General features: G+C 34.8%; 3 protein-coding genes across 5 annotated transcripts in view; 1 reads left to right on the forward strand and 2 right to left on the reverse strand.

The window, feature by feature from the left end:
* The window catches only part of LOC134845257 (eukaryotic peptide chain release factor subunit 1-like), a 574,579-nt gene that overhangs the window by 435,640 nt on the left and 122,379 nt on the right, over positions 1 to 16,560 (forward strand). The window lies entirely within an intron of this gene.
* Positions 1 to 16,560, reverse strand: part of LOC134845169 (G protein-activated inward rectifier potassium channel 3-like) — a 60,152-nt gene that overhangs the window by 920 nt on the left and 42,672 nt on the right. For all 3 annotated transcript variants that reach the window (XM_063862053.1, XM_063862052.1, XM_063862054.1), the window contains 2 exons: positions 6,631 to 6,849; positions 407 to 459 (listed from right to left, as the gene is read on the reverse strand). In XM_063862053.1, the coding sequence (XP_063718123.1) occupies positions 407 to 459; positions 6,631 to 6,849 (272 nt within the window). The remainder of the gene's footprint in view (positions 1 to 406; positions 460 to 6,630; positions 6,850 to 16,560) is intronic.
* Positions 12,526 to 14,623, reverse strand: LOC134845170 (MFS-type transporter SLC18B1-like). The gene has a single exon (XM_063862055.1). The coding sequence runs from the start codon at positions 14,076 to 14,078 to the stop codon at positions 12,675 to 12,677; it is 1,404 nt and encodes a 467-aa protein (XP_063718125.1). The 5' UTR covers positions 14,079 to 14,623; the 3' UTR covers positions 12,526 to 12,674.

The following is a 16,560-nucleotide window of genomic DNA, read 5'->3' on the forward strand; positions in this document are numbered from 1 at the left end:
AGTGGACTTTTCCTTCCTTTCAACACAAAAAATGACCTTAACTTAAAAAGAAATCAAAAGTCAAACCGCGAAAACGTAAATTTGATCCGGAACTTTTTACTGAAAAAAAAAGTCAGAGACCTATATACGAGTATTCACTACGTTCATGACTCTTAGTCACTCACAAAAAACATTGAGCACAAGTACCCGAGTTTGAATAAAGGACGTTGCTGTTGCTAACAGTTTTTCAATCTCTGCGAAAGTCTGAGGAAAATAAAAAGGTCTCATAAAATGCATGTAAATTAACGCTTTCTTTTCATAGGCGGTGGTTTGTGCACTTAACGTTTTATAGGAGTCCATTGCATGAATATCTTAAGGAAAATTGACTGAAGACATTTCGAGCGGATACGTTTCGAGTAGCTCTTACCGAGGAGCACGATGACTTCGAAGTGCACAGATTGTATGTCATGCCAGGATTTCCTGAAACAACACAAATTAGCCAAGTTAAAAGATAGCCGCAAAAAATAGCCGTTATGTGATTGAAAATTGCTCCATCTTCACAACAAAAGCGCCATCATTTCATTATCGCATTATTTAAGTGGCCTCAAAAGTGGATAACTGTTTCTCAGATCCAATCACATTTTCAATCCCAGTGAGAAAACTGACTTCAAATCTGATTGCTCTGCTCTTCTTCCAGCGCGCCATTTTAATTTGCAGCAGCAGCAGAGGTGGGTTTGACTGGGGTTACAGAATATTAGAGTAATGGAATTCGGCTCAGGGCTACACTATAAAATGTATATACTTTGAGGTGTGTATAAGCAGAGACAATCAGCTTTTCCGCCCATACTGACATTTTAGCCTTCCGGTTTTTTAATATAGCGAAGGCAGCGCACGTTCAATTACAAAAAACAGCTACCACCAAGTCACAATCACAAACAATCTTTGTTTTCTTTCTAGCTCTCCTTGGGTTCAACGGAGGTTCAAATTGATTCTAACTAATTAAAATAAAACCCATCTGGACCATAAGTCAATTCTCAGTTTATTCCATTCATGAATTAGCCCGGCTCTTCAAAAATTTTCAACACCACATCAATAAAAGCTATCATGCACTCTCAAGTATACATATAATTCGATTAAACTGCGTATTTACATTCACCTCAGGAAGAGGGTGACGTTTGATTACATTTGATAGCACCCAAGATGATGTTTAAATGAAGGAATCAAAAATACAACCGAGAAAGCAATTACACCGTTATTTGCACATCAAATATCAGAAACTGAATTACACTTTCTTTTGAATTAAAATTTTTCTTTTCAGCTTAATCGCATGGGATCAAATTTTTTTTCCAAAAATAGTTTTCAGGCAACTGTTAGAGCAACCAATTTTAGCTGAGCCCAATATTGTCCTTTCTTTTCCCCAGAAATATGTGAGTGTTAGGTTGCATTTTTTAATGACTGTGCCAGAGTAATATAATCTGTAGCGAGGGCAAAAATGAGCCAAGTACCAACTGCCATTATGGCTTAGGGAGAGAAAAGTCCCTGCATGAAGAGTTTCAGTAAAATCATTATGCAAAATAATTGAGAGTACAAATCCACCATATACAAAAATGGAGTTCAGAGCAAATTAACTTCAGTTTTATAGACCTACTTTACATATGCATAAACTAAATTCCACGGAAATCTCCCATATCAAATGGGATCAATAACAAAAGACAACCTTTTTCAAAACTATCCAATGAAGACTCCTTTATGGCCTTAAGAAGACACTAATCCGCATGGCCTGTCTCAGATAAGAATAGAATAATGGGCCGTATCAAAAAGGGGAAGGAAAGAGGTGGGAAGGAAAGAGCATATCTAGGGATAATGGACGTTCAACTCACTATAATCTCAGTAGTCTACCTCTCTCACATTACTTGCTCTGACTTATTCCTTCCCACGGGATAAGACATGACAAGACAGATAAGGGTTATCATTCGCGACAAGCAACAACTTTTTTTCTCCTTTCAGGCAAAACTTAACACATGACCTCACGCGTCAAGAGGCACACCACACGCGAACGTAGCGAAAGGGTAACCTCCTTTAATTAGAATACAGGAGTATACTCAGCTGATTAAAAGAGCCGCAGGATAATAACATCATCGAAAATAGTCACTTTTCCACCTTTAACAGACTAAATATTAATTTGTTCGGGTATTTTCAGCCCCTATTTCAAAATATTCATTTTCAGTGTACTTTACAATGCTATCATGGCTAATGCGTGATTTTTCGGTGCAAAGTATTAAGAACAAATGTATTTAGAATAGTTAATTTGCTCACTTTGCAACGTTTTAGTGCATTACAACAACATTAGTTTAGTTTGATAAAGTTGAAGTTCAATCTCTCAGTTGGGGAGTGGAAAAGAGCCATTTCTACTTGCAGCTAGATATACAGTGCTGATTTCAATTAACCGGACAAAACGCGTTAAACTTGAAATTTAAAACTCGTTTTTGTCAAATTGGTTTGAGTTTAGGTGAAAACGTATGGAGACAAAACTTGCTTAAAATTTTAACAGAATTAATACGGTGTAATTTGTTTTGCAAAATTCGGGCCCAAAATTTTACGCCAAAAATGGGTCATTTTGGCTTTTCTTAGTTAATCAGAAATTACACCAAAAAACCCAGTCGATCACAGACATAATCATATCAAAGTGAGCCCCTTACGTAGCCCAACAAACTTGAACAAGGGTATATTCTCCAAAACGTTGTATAAATTATTTTATTTTTGTTTGATAGACAAAAAAGATCGTTTTTACTATATAAAAAATCAACTTTTTATTTTAAAACAATTTTTGAACGGTTGACAATTTTTTCGCAGAATAAATTTTTCTTAAAATTTCTTGGGCCGCGTAGGAGGCTCACTTTAATATAATTATGTCTGTGATCGACTGTCTATTTTGGCGTAATTTCTGATTAACTAAGAAAAGCCAAAATGACCCATTTTTGGGGTAAAACTTTGGGCCCGAATTTCGCAAAACAAATTACACCATATTAATTCTGCTAAAAATTTAGGCAATGTTTGTTTTCACCTACACTCAACTCAATTTGAGAAAAACGCGTTTTAAATTTCAAGTTAAGCTCGTTTTTTTTCCGGTTAATTTAAATCAGCACTGTATATTAGTACTGTTTAGCTGATTACAGCGAGCTTTCGCATAAATTGATTTCTATAACTCGGTAGCTCCAATCGTGTGACTGAACAACATTGGTTTTAAATAACCATAGCAAAACCAGCCCAAACTTAAAATGGTCAAACGATGTAGATGCTGCCTTATATTTCGATGCCCGAAGTAAAATCGAATGCAGAAAAACTCATTTTTTTTAAAACAAAATTCAAATCAAATTTTGGGAACACTGAGATCCAACTATCGTTGATAAAGAGCACAAGTTTAACATTTACTTTTTCATTCCGCTGCTACTTAAAACTGATTTCATTTTTCTAGCCTTAAATTAAGTGCAATTGGTCGCGCCATTTTCAATATTTCAACGAAAGTAGCTTTAATTGAAAAAACAGCTAAGTAAACCGAAAAGCCTTTTTTCTTTTTCAATTCTCATAAGAGCACATCATTACATCACCTTCAGGCTCTCACAATTTCAGGAAACGCCAATGATTGAAACTTTGCGAGAAGAAGTTACCACACTTCGAAAAAAAACCTATTTGGGAAATCTTAAAATTAAAAACGGCTCATATTCTCACTTCTCTTAATGTTTTACTTTCAAATGTAGATTTTTTTACTTTCAAATCAAACCTTCATAACAAAAAATAGGCGCTAATCGAAACACGTTAAAATTATTCCATTGAAAAACTGCTGAAAAATCCTGAAAAATTAAATGGAAATATGAAAGAGGAGATTTGAAAACATTGGGGAGATAGGAAAAACTGGTTCACACGTTCGCAAATACAGGTAGAAAAAAGAGGAAAACGAAGCTTTAAAAAGTAAGAAAAAACAAAAAGCAATTGACTGAACAAAAGCAATAGACTGAACAAACCATTTTCTGCCCAAATTTCTCAATTATAGTTTTCATATCAAAGTTTAGCTACTCGCCAACGAAATGATGTAAAGAAAGATAGCCATCAAAGATTTGTAACAGAACTCATCCAAATGAGAAAATTGGTTCAATGGGTAATTCTTTGATTATGCTATGATATCTAGATATTAAGAACACTTTAACAAAAAATGCGGCGCTTTTTTCAAGAGTTCATTGCCACGAACGTGAACCTGTGAAGACAGGTTCCGTAAAAACATCCGATGGATCGAGCATCCGACATTTTTCAAAAAGTAGGGCAAAGATTCGATTTCTACCGTTCGCTAAAAGATGCTGTCGAATGAAGACAGATCGTCGCGATCGCGCCAACGTGTTGCAAGCTTGCAAACAGAGATTAGGACTTTATAAGAAAGTTAGTGCCGGTTATCACCGTGTAGCGCAACCCCATTCGCCGCGTAGCGCCCCGAGTCGTCTAAATTAAAATCGGATAATTGAGCTATATATATATATATATATATATATATATATATATATATATATATATATATTTTTTTTTTTAATTCTAACGTCAAATTTTTACATAACAATCATTAACTAAGTTCGGATGTTTCACACAACGGATTTTTATCCTAGACAGTGTCAACTTCTTCAGAAAACAAAAAAAATCATTCAGTTTGAATATAAGATGATTTTTTTCATTCAGCTGATAAGGTATAGTTATCCATTTTAGCTGAACCAGACAGAGCAAAGAAAAAATTTTAAAAATAGTTGACAAAAACTCAATTACCTGAATAAAAAAACATCTGATCTCGGAAGCTGAAAAAAATTGAGCAGTGATATTTGGGAGCAAAAATGGCATCATCTGAGAGTACTCTGACAGCACTCTACACTATAGGGTTGGGATTTTCAAATCTGAAAGTTTGCGCTTCCAAACCTTATTGTTGTGAAAACGTTTGAAAACAATAAAAAATCGTCTCGGAATCTGAAAAGATTTGAGCAGTCATATTTGGAGCCAAGATTTGCAGCCTATGAGAGAATTCTAACAGACCCCCTTATAGGGGTGTGAAGATCAAATTTTGGGAAGCCTTGAAAATTTTGTGAAAAATCACAGAAACCGTCATTTCTCATCTCGTCTAACTAAAAAACTAATTTATATTAGGAAGCCAGTGTTGCAACCCCTCGGAGAACTTAGGGAGATTTAAAGCTTCAATTTTGGTGAAATAAACGCTGAAATCTAATCTAATCTAAACGCTGATTCATTCATCTATACATTATGCAACGGGGACTTTTCACTACCCCAGAGTTCGCTGCCCTCCTCCTTTCGCCCATGCTGGCATGATTTCTACATCCTTATATTGATTTTTAGCTGACCTAGCAATCATGAATTGCAAATCTAAATAATTTCTTAAGCATTGCAATATATGATATAGATTCAACGTGTAAAAATCCTTTCGTTTAACATGCAAAAAAACACCTAAACAAGGTGAGATACGTGTCGCACGCATTTACCAAAGAGGCAAAGCGGTGCTTCGCAAACACTGGCGAGAAAACGACAAAAAGTAGCACTACAAAGTGAAATAAGAATAAGTAGTAAATTAGTAAAAGTCTCAAATTAGTAAAACTTTTGCTACGACACAAATTCGAACCAGCTACATCGAGATTAAAGGTTTTAATGCCCTTTCCAAATATCATATACACTACGCTCGCTAGTGCGCTAGCGTAAATAAAGAATTGACAGAGAAGTAGATTGGAAGCTGGAACCTTAAAATTAAAACCCACTTTCGAACCTAAAAACATTCACATCATTTTGCACCAATTGGAGATCGTAATTTGTCTTCCTTTTATCAAATTAATTTGAATTGCACTACAAAAAAGTCAAATCGCGAAAAATCAAAATAAAGTGTGATTAAATTTCTTGAGTGTGAATTTTTCCTTAAAAAAAAACCACCCGACCTAAATAAGTGTCTTCACTTCCTTCATTGACACTTAATGAAGCCACTTAAAAAATCGTATTCATTTGATTGCTTTTTGCCTGTTTCAATCGACAGACTTCCAAAAATGCTAGAAAATCTGCATTCAGCTGATTTAGGCTAACTCGTTAAAACACTAGATCTTGGATTCCACAAGAACAAATAATGGAAAGTTGTGGAGGAATTCCCCCTCACTTCTTTTCTCCTCCTAAGTACGACTTTAACAAGCTTTCTAGTTTTCCTTCAAGTCGAAAACAACACTGACAAAAGTTGAACCGAATTCTATCAATCCGGAAAAAAAACCTGGCAAAATCGTTCTTCGAAACTTGCCACCAAAACTTTTTGGTGTGATTACATTTTCAAAACGTATGCAGCGCTGTGTAATATTCTAGGTAGAAAAAAGCCGACGCAAATTCAATTAATGGCCACGCAACATAAGCATATTACAATTTCGTATTGCTGATTCAGGTGGACAAACCAGGTGCGTTACCGCAGCGCCACCCAAACTTTATGACTCAGTGAGCTAGCTTTCATAAACAAAGCAAGTTGTAAACACGATTCAGCGGTTCTGTTAATTAAGTTGCTTGCCCGAAAAATGCACAGTTCCGATTTGATAAGGCTTGCTAACCAAGCGTAAAAATGACTTTTGGTTTGTTTCTCACTTGAAGAGGGGACTCTCTGCATCTATCCTGTGCTCTATGATCCAGGGTACCAGCAGAATCAGTCTGTCTCTCCCACAGTCATAGCCCACATCCAGGTCCTCCATCAGCAGACAATTGTTCCCGTGGGTGTCTGTGGTGGAGTGGACCAGATACATTCGCACGTGTGCCTCCGGCATGCTACCCGTTGACATGTCTGCCACACGCAACGACAACACGTATCTAGGACACAATGAAAACAAACAAATACCAAAACAATGCTCCAACCATTATTCATAGTGAAAACAAACTTCACATTGTCACTTCACATTGTCTGCTGGGCCACAAATCGCATCGAGCGAAAATTGGTAGCAAGCGACAATCCACAACAAGTTACAAAATTGCACTCTCTCAATAATGTCCGCTGAACTTTAAATGTTTTCAGATTAGAATCTTTCAAACTTTAAACAACTTTTCAGATTATTACAGTTAAGCTATTTCCATTTTGTGCAAATTTCCATCGAAATTGTTGTTTCGCTTTCAAGTTTGCAAAAAAGTGAGCTAAGAATTCTGCAGGAGAATGCTGATGACTATTGGAGTCTAACCATTCCATGGTTGTCGAAAATTGAAAGAAGTAAAATTTTCTCTGTCATTCTAACAATAGAGGCCTTCAAATGAAAGGAACTTGAGGGCAGATAGAATTAGGATTTAAAAACATTAAGTAGAACTCCTAATCTGTTTATTGTATCAGAGTCCATTTAAGACGGAAGGCGGAAATGAAATGCATGCGTTCAAGGAAATATACAAATCCCTTATCAATACAGCAATCAGGCTTCAAAAGCATGTCAAAATGCATCCAGAGAAAATTATTCATACCAAACCCAGTCATCAATCACAAGTAGATACCAGGCATGAAGGAACCAAATTGCGCACCCCTACCCACCCCTGGCAAAATTCAATGCAGTCTCTTTAGTACAGAAGCGACGAACAATTGATAGGCTGAATACGTTACTGAAATCGCCGATAACAGGTCTTGTTATTTAATTTTAAAAACACTACACTTACTCATCCATATCCTCAAGATCAGCAATCTGTGAACTTCCAGTCTGCGGAATAAATTCCAATAACTTTCTTTCTTTGATGTTTTATTAGCTTTTGGGGAGCTCCTAATATTTCCATAAATATCAATTAATGAGACAAAATAGAGGTGAAGTTAACTTATAACTCCATCTCCATCCAACAAAATCGATCTCTCCAATTCAATTCGATAGCCTAAGTTGAGCAGCAACACATTCGCAAAGAAAACAAATTTTTCGCAAAGAAAACGAAATTTCCAAATTTTCGATAGATTGTAATCAGATAATCATAACGTTGTTGAAAAAGTTGTTTAGGTAAACCTCAAAAAAAATTGAGCGTGAACAATAGTAGTTTCCTGAAAAAAAATCATCACGACCTAATTAAGTGTCTTCACTACGTTTATTGACAATTAAATTAGAACTCTAATTCAAACGCAATCTATGATTGGCACTTCTCTGATATGTGCATTTATAAAATATGAATGCAAGTCTTTTGTTATAAGAGCATTAAGATTTTTTCTGAAAAAAAAAACGAAAAATAAATCATTAATAAAATCATCTACAAAAACATCATAGGTCCGATTTCAGGAAAACAAAACTGGGAAAAAGTATCACCAGCGTTAAGTTAGTCGTTAGTTAAAGTTACCGAGCGGCCGCCACTGCACCTACATCAATTGGGCAAGGCGCCGTTCAGCAAAACAAAAAAGCCATCTGAAAATTTTAAAATTTTAAATTTCAGAACTCGAAGATTTTGCGCCCAATCCTTTCTGAAATATTCAACAAAAAATGACTTTTACCCCTCATATGAAAAAATACAAGCTGACAAAGAAAAAACGGAATCATTCAGGCTAAAAAGGAAAAAAGCGTCTTCAAAGCCTGAGTTCCTAACATAAGTGTCACAAAAAATTTCAATCATAATGAAATTGTTTGAATCAGAAGAAAATTCTGTACGTTTGAAATTAAGCCGACGAAAAAAAATCAGCAGACAAGCGACAGTCAGATTTTCTGCCAAAAACTTGAACTAACATATATCGAAACAAGGATAGCGGGTTGCTGTCTAGGTAGCACAGAATGCTCCGACAACATTCTCGAAAGAAAACACTTACTTTTGTTTTTCTTCAAGTTAGTGTCTTTTTGATACGTAGTATTTCTAAAAGCTTATTTTTGCCAAGAAAAGCAAAATTAAGCTTCCTAACTAGTTTTCCTTTTGGTAAAATCAAGTTTTTTTAAGCCTAAATAGCTAATTTTCATACAAAACAAACGTTACTCGATCGCTTTACCCGCTCGAAAATCCACAAAAATTAAAAATTTGAAACATGTTATACTCGACACTAAAATTTTTTTTGGAATTTTTGAATTTTTTGGCATTAGACCAAAAAATAATTTTTGAAACTTAAAAAAAACCAAGAGTCCAACTGCGAAAAATCAAATTTCAGCGGGAACAAAGTTTAAGACTTTTATTATTTAAAAAAACAAAGGAAATATAGCCAACTGGCAGTTGGAAAAGAGTAGTGAACGCAAAGAAACTGAAAAAAACTTATTTGCTTTTGAAAAATTTGACTTGTGTTTGAAAAAACTTCAACTTGCACAAAAATATATTTGCCCATAAAACTCTTTGAACTTTAAACAATTTTTTTGACTGTTTTATGATAAATTTAAACAACTTGAGAAAGCTGGATCGTAAGTAAAATTTATTTTTATTTTGCCCAGTAATCTGATAATTCAATTTCATTTTCGAAATTAGAAGTCGAGCACGTTTTTCATGACATTTACCCTTTTGCTGTTCGATAGTGGCATTTGCCTTCCTTTTAAAAAAGGAAATGAAGCAAATTTAAAAAACCAAAAGTCAAACCACGAAAAATCAAAATTGAGCGAGAACACATTTAGAACTGTTCCTGAACAAAAAAATCACCAATACCTTTATAAGAAAACTCACAATGTTCTTTACTCTGAAAAAATCATTAAGACCTATTGAAATGAAAATCTCTTGGTTATTCTACACAAGGTGACTGAATACACTTATAAAAGTCAGTTGATTTTGTTTTTGAGAAAAAACGTTTTCACCCTTATCATTTAATCGTAAGATAGCGCAACCTTCATTTTTTTGAAAACGTTGCCTCTTAACTTGACCTTCAGCAATTTAAAAGTAGAAAAATTGCGGTTACCACATTTGTAATCTTGCTTTTCATTTAACAAATTAATTGAAAACTAGTTTAAAATAGGAAGCCAAATAGCTAATATGTAAAAATACCCAAAAAAAAATAAACTATTGAACAGTTGAAAAGTCCAATTCACCGTTAGAATTTAATTTTAAAAATCCTTTAATTAAAGACTAGCATGTAATGCACCTCCGGTGCTTCGAATTTATGACAACTCATAAAAACTGCATATAACCTAAGTAATATTTGCATCCTTTGTGTACTCTGACATAACCCAAGGATTACACAGGTTTGGTAATTTCAAATTTTGTAAAGTTAGTCAAGTTTTTTTTTAATTCTAACTTTGAAAAATCTTAGAACTTTGTGATTATTTAAATATCAGTTCATTGAAAACTTTTAAATTGACAGAAAAATGTCACATCTCGAAAACTAAAAGCAATGAACAGTCGCATTTGGACGCAAGATTTGAAACTTCTGAGAGTACTCACAACAGTCAACTACAGGGTCTGGAACTTCAAATTTTGAGAAAATTCAAATTGAAGTTTTCTAATTTTATTTTTGAAAAACCAAGGAAAGCGCCATATCCTGAAAACTACAAAAAATTGAGCACTCATATTTGGAGGCAAGATTCTCAACCCCTGAGAGTACTCTGACAGCCCCAAACTTCAGGGTTCGAAATTTCTCAAGTTTTGAAAAAATTCAAGTTTTCTGAAAAACTTTTTGAAAAAAATCATAAAAACGTCATATCTCAAAAACTACAAGGATTTAAGCAATCATATTGAAAGGAAAAACTCGCAACCCCTGGGAATGCCCTGATAAAAACATCACCAATGGGAACAAATTTTTTTTAAATCTAAGTTCTTAGAACAATTAAGAAAAACACTACAACGTCACATCTCGGAAACAAAAAGCATTAGGGCAGTCACAATTGAAACTTCTGAGAGTGCCATCACAGTACTCAACTACAAGGTTGAGAATTTCCAATCATTTGAATTTTTTTAAATCCAAGTTTTCTGAAAAATTAAAAAGAAATCATAAAACACTTCATATCTCGAAAACTACAAGGATTGGAGCAATTATATTTGGAGGCAAGATACGCAACCCCTGAGACCTTGAGAGTACTCTGAAAACCCCCATTATAGACGCGGGAATTTCAAATTTTGACAAAAATTTTTTTTTAAGTTTTCTTAAATTTTTTTTTTAAAAATCACAAAAAACTTCATATCTCAAAAAGTACAAAGATTTGAGCAGTCACAGTTGGAGGAGAAATTCGCAACTCCTGGTAGTTCCCTGACAGAGCCTCACTACAGCGATGAGAACTTCAAAATTTGTGAATTTTTCTATATCTAAGTTCTTTGAAAAATTTAGATAAAATCCTAATAACGTCATATCTCTAAAACTACAAGGATTTGAGCAGTCATATTCAGAGGCAAGAGTTGCAACACCTGAGAGTAAGCTCACAGTTTCCAATTACAGGATTGAGATCTTTGAAACTTCATCATTGAATTTTTTTAAATCTAAGTTTTTTGAAAATTGATGAAAAAATCATAAAAAACGTCCTATCTCGAAAACTACAAGGATTTGAGAAGTGAGATTTGGAGGCAAGATTCGCAACCCCTGAGAGTATCCTGACAGCACCCAACTACAGGGTTGAGAATTTCATATTTTGCGAAATTTTTTCAGGTTACGTTTTCTACAAATTTTTGAAAAATCTCGAAAATTGCCGTATCTCGTAAACTAAAAAGATTTGGTAACTCATCTATGGAGGCCACAATCGCAACACCTGAAGAAGCTCTGAGAGCATCCTAATATTGGGTTGCTAATTTCAAACTTGGTGGAATAAACCCTGAACTCAAACTGAAAAATCGAAAAAAAATCTTAACCATTGCAATATACGATATAGCTTTAACGTGAAAAAATTCTTTTGTTAAACATGCAAAAATAATAAGTTGAAAACGCTTAAACATGGCGAGATAGTGAAGACCGCATTTAAATGTATAATAGATTAAAGATTTAAAACAAAGCCAACTGACAGTTGGAAAAGAGTAATGAAAGCAAGGCAAATGACTGGTTTCCTTGTTTTTTTTCCAAAACCTTCAACTATTGAATTTCGAAAAAATTGATGGCCTTAAAGCTCTTTGAATTCGTAGAACAATTTATGATGGACAATTTTTTGTTAAAACTAACCAAATTTGAGAAAACTGGTTTGAAAGATAAATATTTTATTCCGCTGAGAAATCTGAAAATCTAATTTCACTTTGGAAACAAGAAGTCGATCACGTTTTATGTGACCTGTACAAATCTGCTGTTCGATAGTTGAAATTGGCTTCTTTTTATTAAAAAATGAACTGAATTTAAAAAATCGAAAGTCAAACCGCGAAAAAGTAAAATTGAGCCTGAACAAACTAAGACTTCCTAAAAAACCACAAAAAATCAATGCGACCTATAAAAATCTAAACTACGTTCATCGACTCAAAAATAAAACTGACAGAGCAGTAAGTATATAGAAAAGGCTTTTCGAGAATTTTCAAAATCAATTACTTCAGAAATTGATTGATCTAAATGATGAGAATTACATCTTTTGGGCCGTTGAGATTCAATGGTGATTCTTGTGATGCGAAAATGTGATGCGCCTAAAAATATTACTGTTTTAAAGAGCATGCTGAAATAACAGTGACGTACCAAATGACCACACGCATTATGCTCACTTTAAATCGCAACCAAAGAAAGAACACTACGTTGAAATCGGATGTTAGAAAAAAAACAATTTTTTTAAAAACTACATAAATTTCGAATAGCAATTTATATATATTTTAAACATATATGCAAACACTCAAAACACAACCCGGGCTCCATTTACATTCCCTATTTTTGAGTTTGATAGGACTACGACTGAGCCATTTTCAACAGTTTCATCTGCTTGAATGATGTAAGTAGATTGGCTGCTTTCAACTCTGAACAACAATCTTTTCTTGATCAAATAGATAATGCCGATGGATCCTGTTAGTGCACATATCAGTGTTATTGCAAGACATGCTGTGTAAAAGCCAAAATGTTGCAGGATTATGCCTCCTACAACGCCTTCGCCAATGATGAGCCCCACTTCGAAGCACAGGCCATACATTACTGCAGCATAGTTATCCACCATTACTGCAGTATAGCCTTCAGTTAATGGGTAGATTTTTCGCAAAAGGGGAATGAGCGGTATGAATGCAGCGGTTGAACTTATTCCGATCACAGCAATTACAAACTCAAGCATGCCTAAACTACCTAGAAAGTGGTTTGCCTGCTGTGAGATAAAAATAACAAAGAACCCAAGAGAAGTCAGCAAACAGCCACAGAAGGTAAAAATGATACTAGCAAAACCTTTGTCCACAAGAATTCCAATAATGGGCGCGCTCACGGCGCGTAAAATTGTGAAAGGGAGGAAATAGTTTCCAGCTTCTGTACTCGTTATTTCATATGCATCGTTCAAATGTGGGGAAAATGCTACTCCAAAAAATCCTAGCGATGATGCTGCAAATGTTGCCGCAATTGATAAACATATAACTCCACCGTTAGTTAAAAATTGCATTGCTGTTCTCACACTTGGTGTGAAACTTTCATTATCATCCTGTGAGTTTGGCTGGGGAATTCCAATATAGCAGAGAACAGGAAACACCAGCTGAGCTCCACCCACTATCCAAAACGGCAAACTATATCCCCCTAAAGAGTAGATCCAGCTACCAAAAGGAGCTCCAATGATGATTCCGATCGCCATTGCGAGCGAAATCCAACTGCAGATACTTCCCGTCCATTTGGGAAACATCGCAATAAGAAGTGGTGCTCCGGAACACCAAATGAGGGTAATTCCAGACCCTTTCGCAAATCGCGTTATGATACACATGATAACAAACCAGGTTCCAGAAGCTGCTTTATCTAGCTGTCCAAATAGCATGCACCCGATTGCTACAATGACCTCTCCAAAGCAGAACAGAAATTTGCGTTTCTCGATGTTAGCGAAGAAGAACATGAAGTATACAGTCGTGACAAGTCCTGCAAAGTCGGAAGCAGAGACAATGATGCCGATCATTGTTTTTGACACGCCTCGTTTGGCAAGTTCCGATGGCACAAAAGGGGTCCAAAAAGTGTCATTCAGGCCAATTAGAACGTACAGTGAAAGTCCCAAGAGAAGAACGAAGACCTTGCGAATATTTGAAAGGCGCTCGTGGCCCGAAACGCCATAACAAACTGACATCTGAAGATGAAAAGCGTCAAGTTGTAGACTTATTCCAATGAACGTAACAGCTTGTATCAATACAGATAAGAGAGGGTTAACACATAATTGACATCGGTGGAATTAGGTAAAGAAACTAGTACAATTCAACTCAACTTTTAATCACTAACTTTAACAACTGAATTGTCTTTGACGGGCGCCAAAGCAAAAGGAGTTTTATGAAGTCTGGTGCGATGTTTGCTTTTTAAAATCTCGGTGTTTACTTAAGAGAAAAAGTCGTCAGTTCTCGAGACAATATGACCAGCATGTTTGAGCTGAACGCATTAACTAGATATGTTTGTACACGTAGTCAGATTACCAAAATTGGAATGGCATTTTTGATCACCGGCAAAAAGATGGCAAAGCTTTTTGCTCAAATCAGTTAATGGTTCTGCAAACAGTCACCGCTTTGAGCAAAAAAATGTTTTACGAGCCTCCAGGTTTCCTCACGAATGATAAAGCAACAAAGTGAGTTATCGTCAATTCTCTCATAAATTCTCTCACTTACGTGTACAGTGCTGATTTAAATTAACCGGACAAAACTTCAAAATTCAAAAGCGTTTTTCTCAATTTGGATTGAAATTAGACAAAAATAAAGAACAGAACAAAAGTTGCTTAGAATTTCAGAATTAATATGGTGCAATTTTTTCTCCGAAATTCGCAACCAAAATTTTACCGCAAAAATGGGTAATTTTAACTTTTTTTAATTAATCAAGAATTACGCTGAAGCTACTTTGACAAATGATGAAAAAATTATATCACAAGAAGCCTTTTATACAGAACGGTTAAATCAAAGTTTTAGAAGGGTTAAATTTTCACATGGCGCAAAATGTTTTAAATTGTTTTTAGGCAAATAGTTTGGGCTGTATATTGTAAAAATCAGATTTATTGACTATCAAGCAGAAATATTTTCTTTTATAGAGATTTTTGGAGATTTAACCTTTGCAAAATTTTGTTGAGCTGAATAAAAGTCTTCTTGTGACATAATTTTTTCATCACTTATTAAAATAGTTTCAGCGTAATTTTTGATTAATTACAAAAAAAGCCAAAAAGATCCATTTTGGGGTTAAATTTTAGTTGAGAATTTCGGGAAAAAAAGTGCACCATATTAATTTTGGCAAATTTCTAAGCAACTTTTGTTCTCTGCTTTTTTTTTGTCTAATCCCAACCCAATTTGAGAAGAACGTGTGTGTTTCAAAATTCAATTTTTATTCGTTGTGACGGTTAATTTTAACAAGCGTTGCATAACACAACAATGAATATTGAATATTCTGAGGTCCAAATGCTACTCGTACCAAACGAAGGCTGTTTTTCAAGCCAAATTTTTTGAAGCCAACTTTTTTGTATTTTCTGTATAGAAATGATCTGTTTCTTTCTTAGTTTAGAAATAAACATTTTCTGGAAAAAAAATAACCGGGAATTAGTTCACTGCTCAACCGCAACGAGATACACATGCTTCGAGCATAACACAATAGCCGTAGCAAAACAATGCAAATTAACACTTGTTATAATTAGATTGCTATCATTCGTTATCAGGTTATGTGGCATTATCTGAGTTTGATTAAGACAGTGAAAAGGCAATAAAATTGCAATCGAATTTTCAAAACTGCATTTGAATTGAAGAAAAAGTAATGCAAAATGATTGCACTTTTTCGGAGAATTTTGTTTTTGCATCATTTCAAGAAATTAATTGAAAAAACATTTTCATTCAACAACGATTTGCCGGGGACCGAGACCTGTTACCAGACCGACCTTTTGCCAGAAAAGTTATAACATGGACCTTTTACCAAACTCAAAAAAAATTTGATTGACAGATGTAATGACGCCGTTTAGTCTGGTTAGGCAATGATTTCACGGTTTCTGAGTGAAGTTTTGTTTGTTCTAACCGCTTCCTTTTTAAATCTTCCACTAATTGAAACGTATTTTAAAGGAAATATTGCGTAGTGGTCTGGTAAAAAGTCGGTCTGCTAAAAGCTCAGTCTGATTCAAAAAGCCTAGCCCCCAATTAGCCATGCAATTTTTTCAGAGCAAAAAAACACGTAGCATGCCGACAAAAAGGCAAATGTGAAGCTTTCAAAGAAGTTTTTGATTAAGTTTAAATTTGAAGGTCAGAATTATTCATACATTGTCCGATAATACGTTGTACGATGAATTTGTGAAAAACTATATATTTAATGCCAAACTCTTTTCAGTCAACGAGTCTGAACGACATCAATTGCTGATTTTGACATCAAGTTCATCTTATCACTAATTTCCAAAAAACTAATTAACCTAAGACGCTATTGTTTTTGACAGAATAATCTGCTCAAGGTCACCGATATTGCCAGCAATTTGGCATTAACTATAATTCTGACCTTGAGACAGTGAAATAGTTGAAAAAACAACCGGATCTTCAAAGTTGCGCTTCAACTGTCAAAAACATCAAACCAAAATGATTGAGCTTTTTCAGAGGCCAGTTTTTTAA

The sequence above is a fragment of the Symsagittifera roscoffensis genome, chromosome 4 (assembly GCF_963678635.1).
Source record: "Symsagittifera roscoffensis chromosome 4, txSymRosc1.1, whole genome shotgun sequence".
Lineage (NCBI taxonomy): Eukaryota > Metazoa > Xenacoelomorpha > Acoela > Convolutidae > Symsagittifera > Symsagittifera roscoffensis.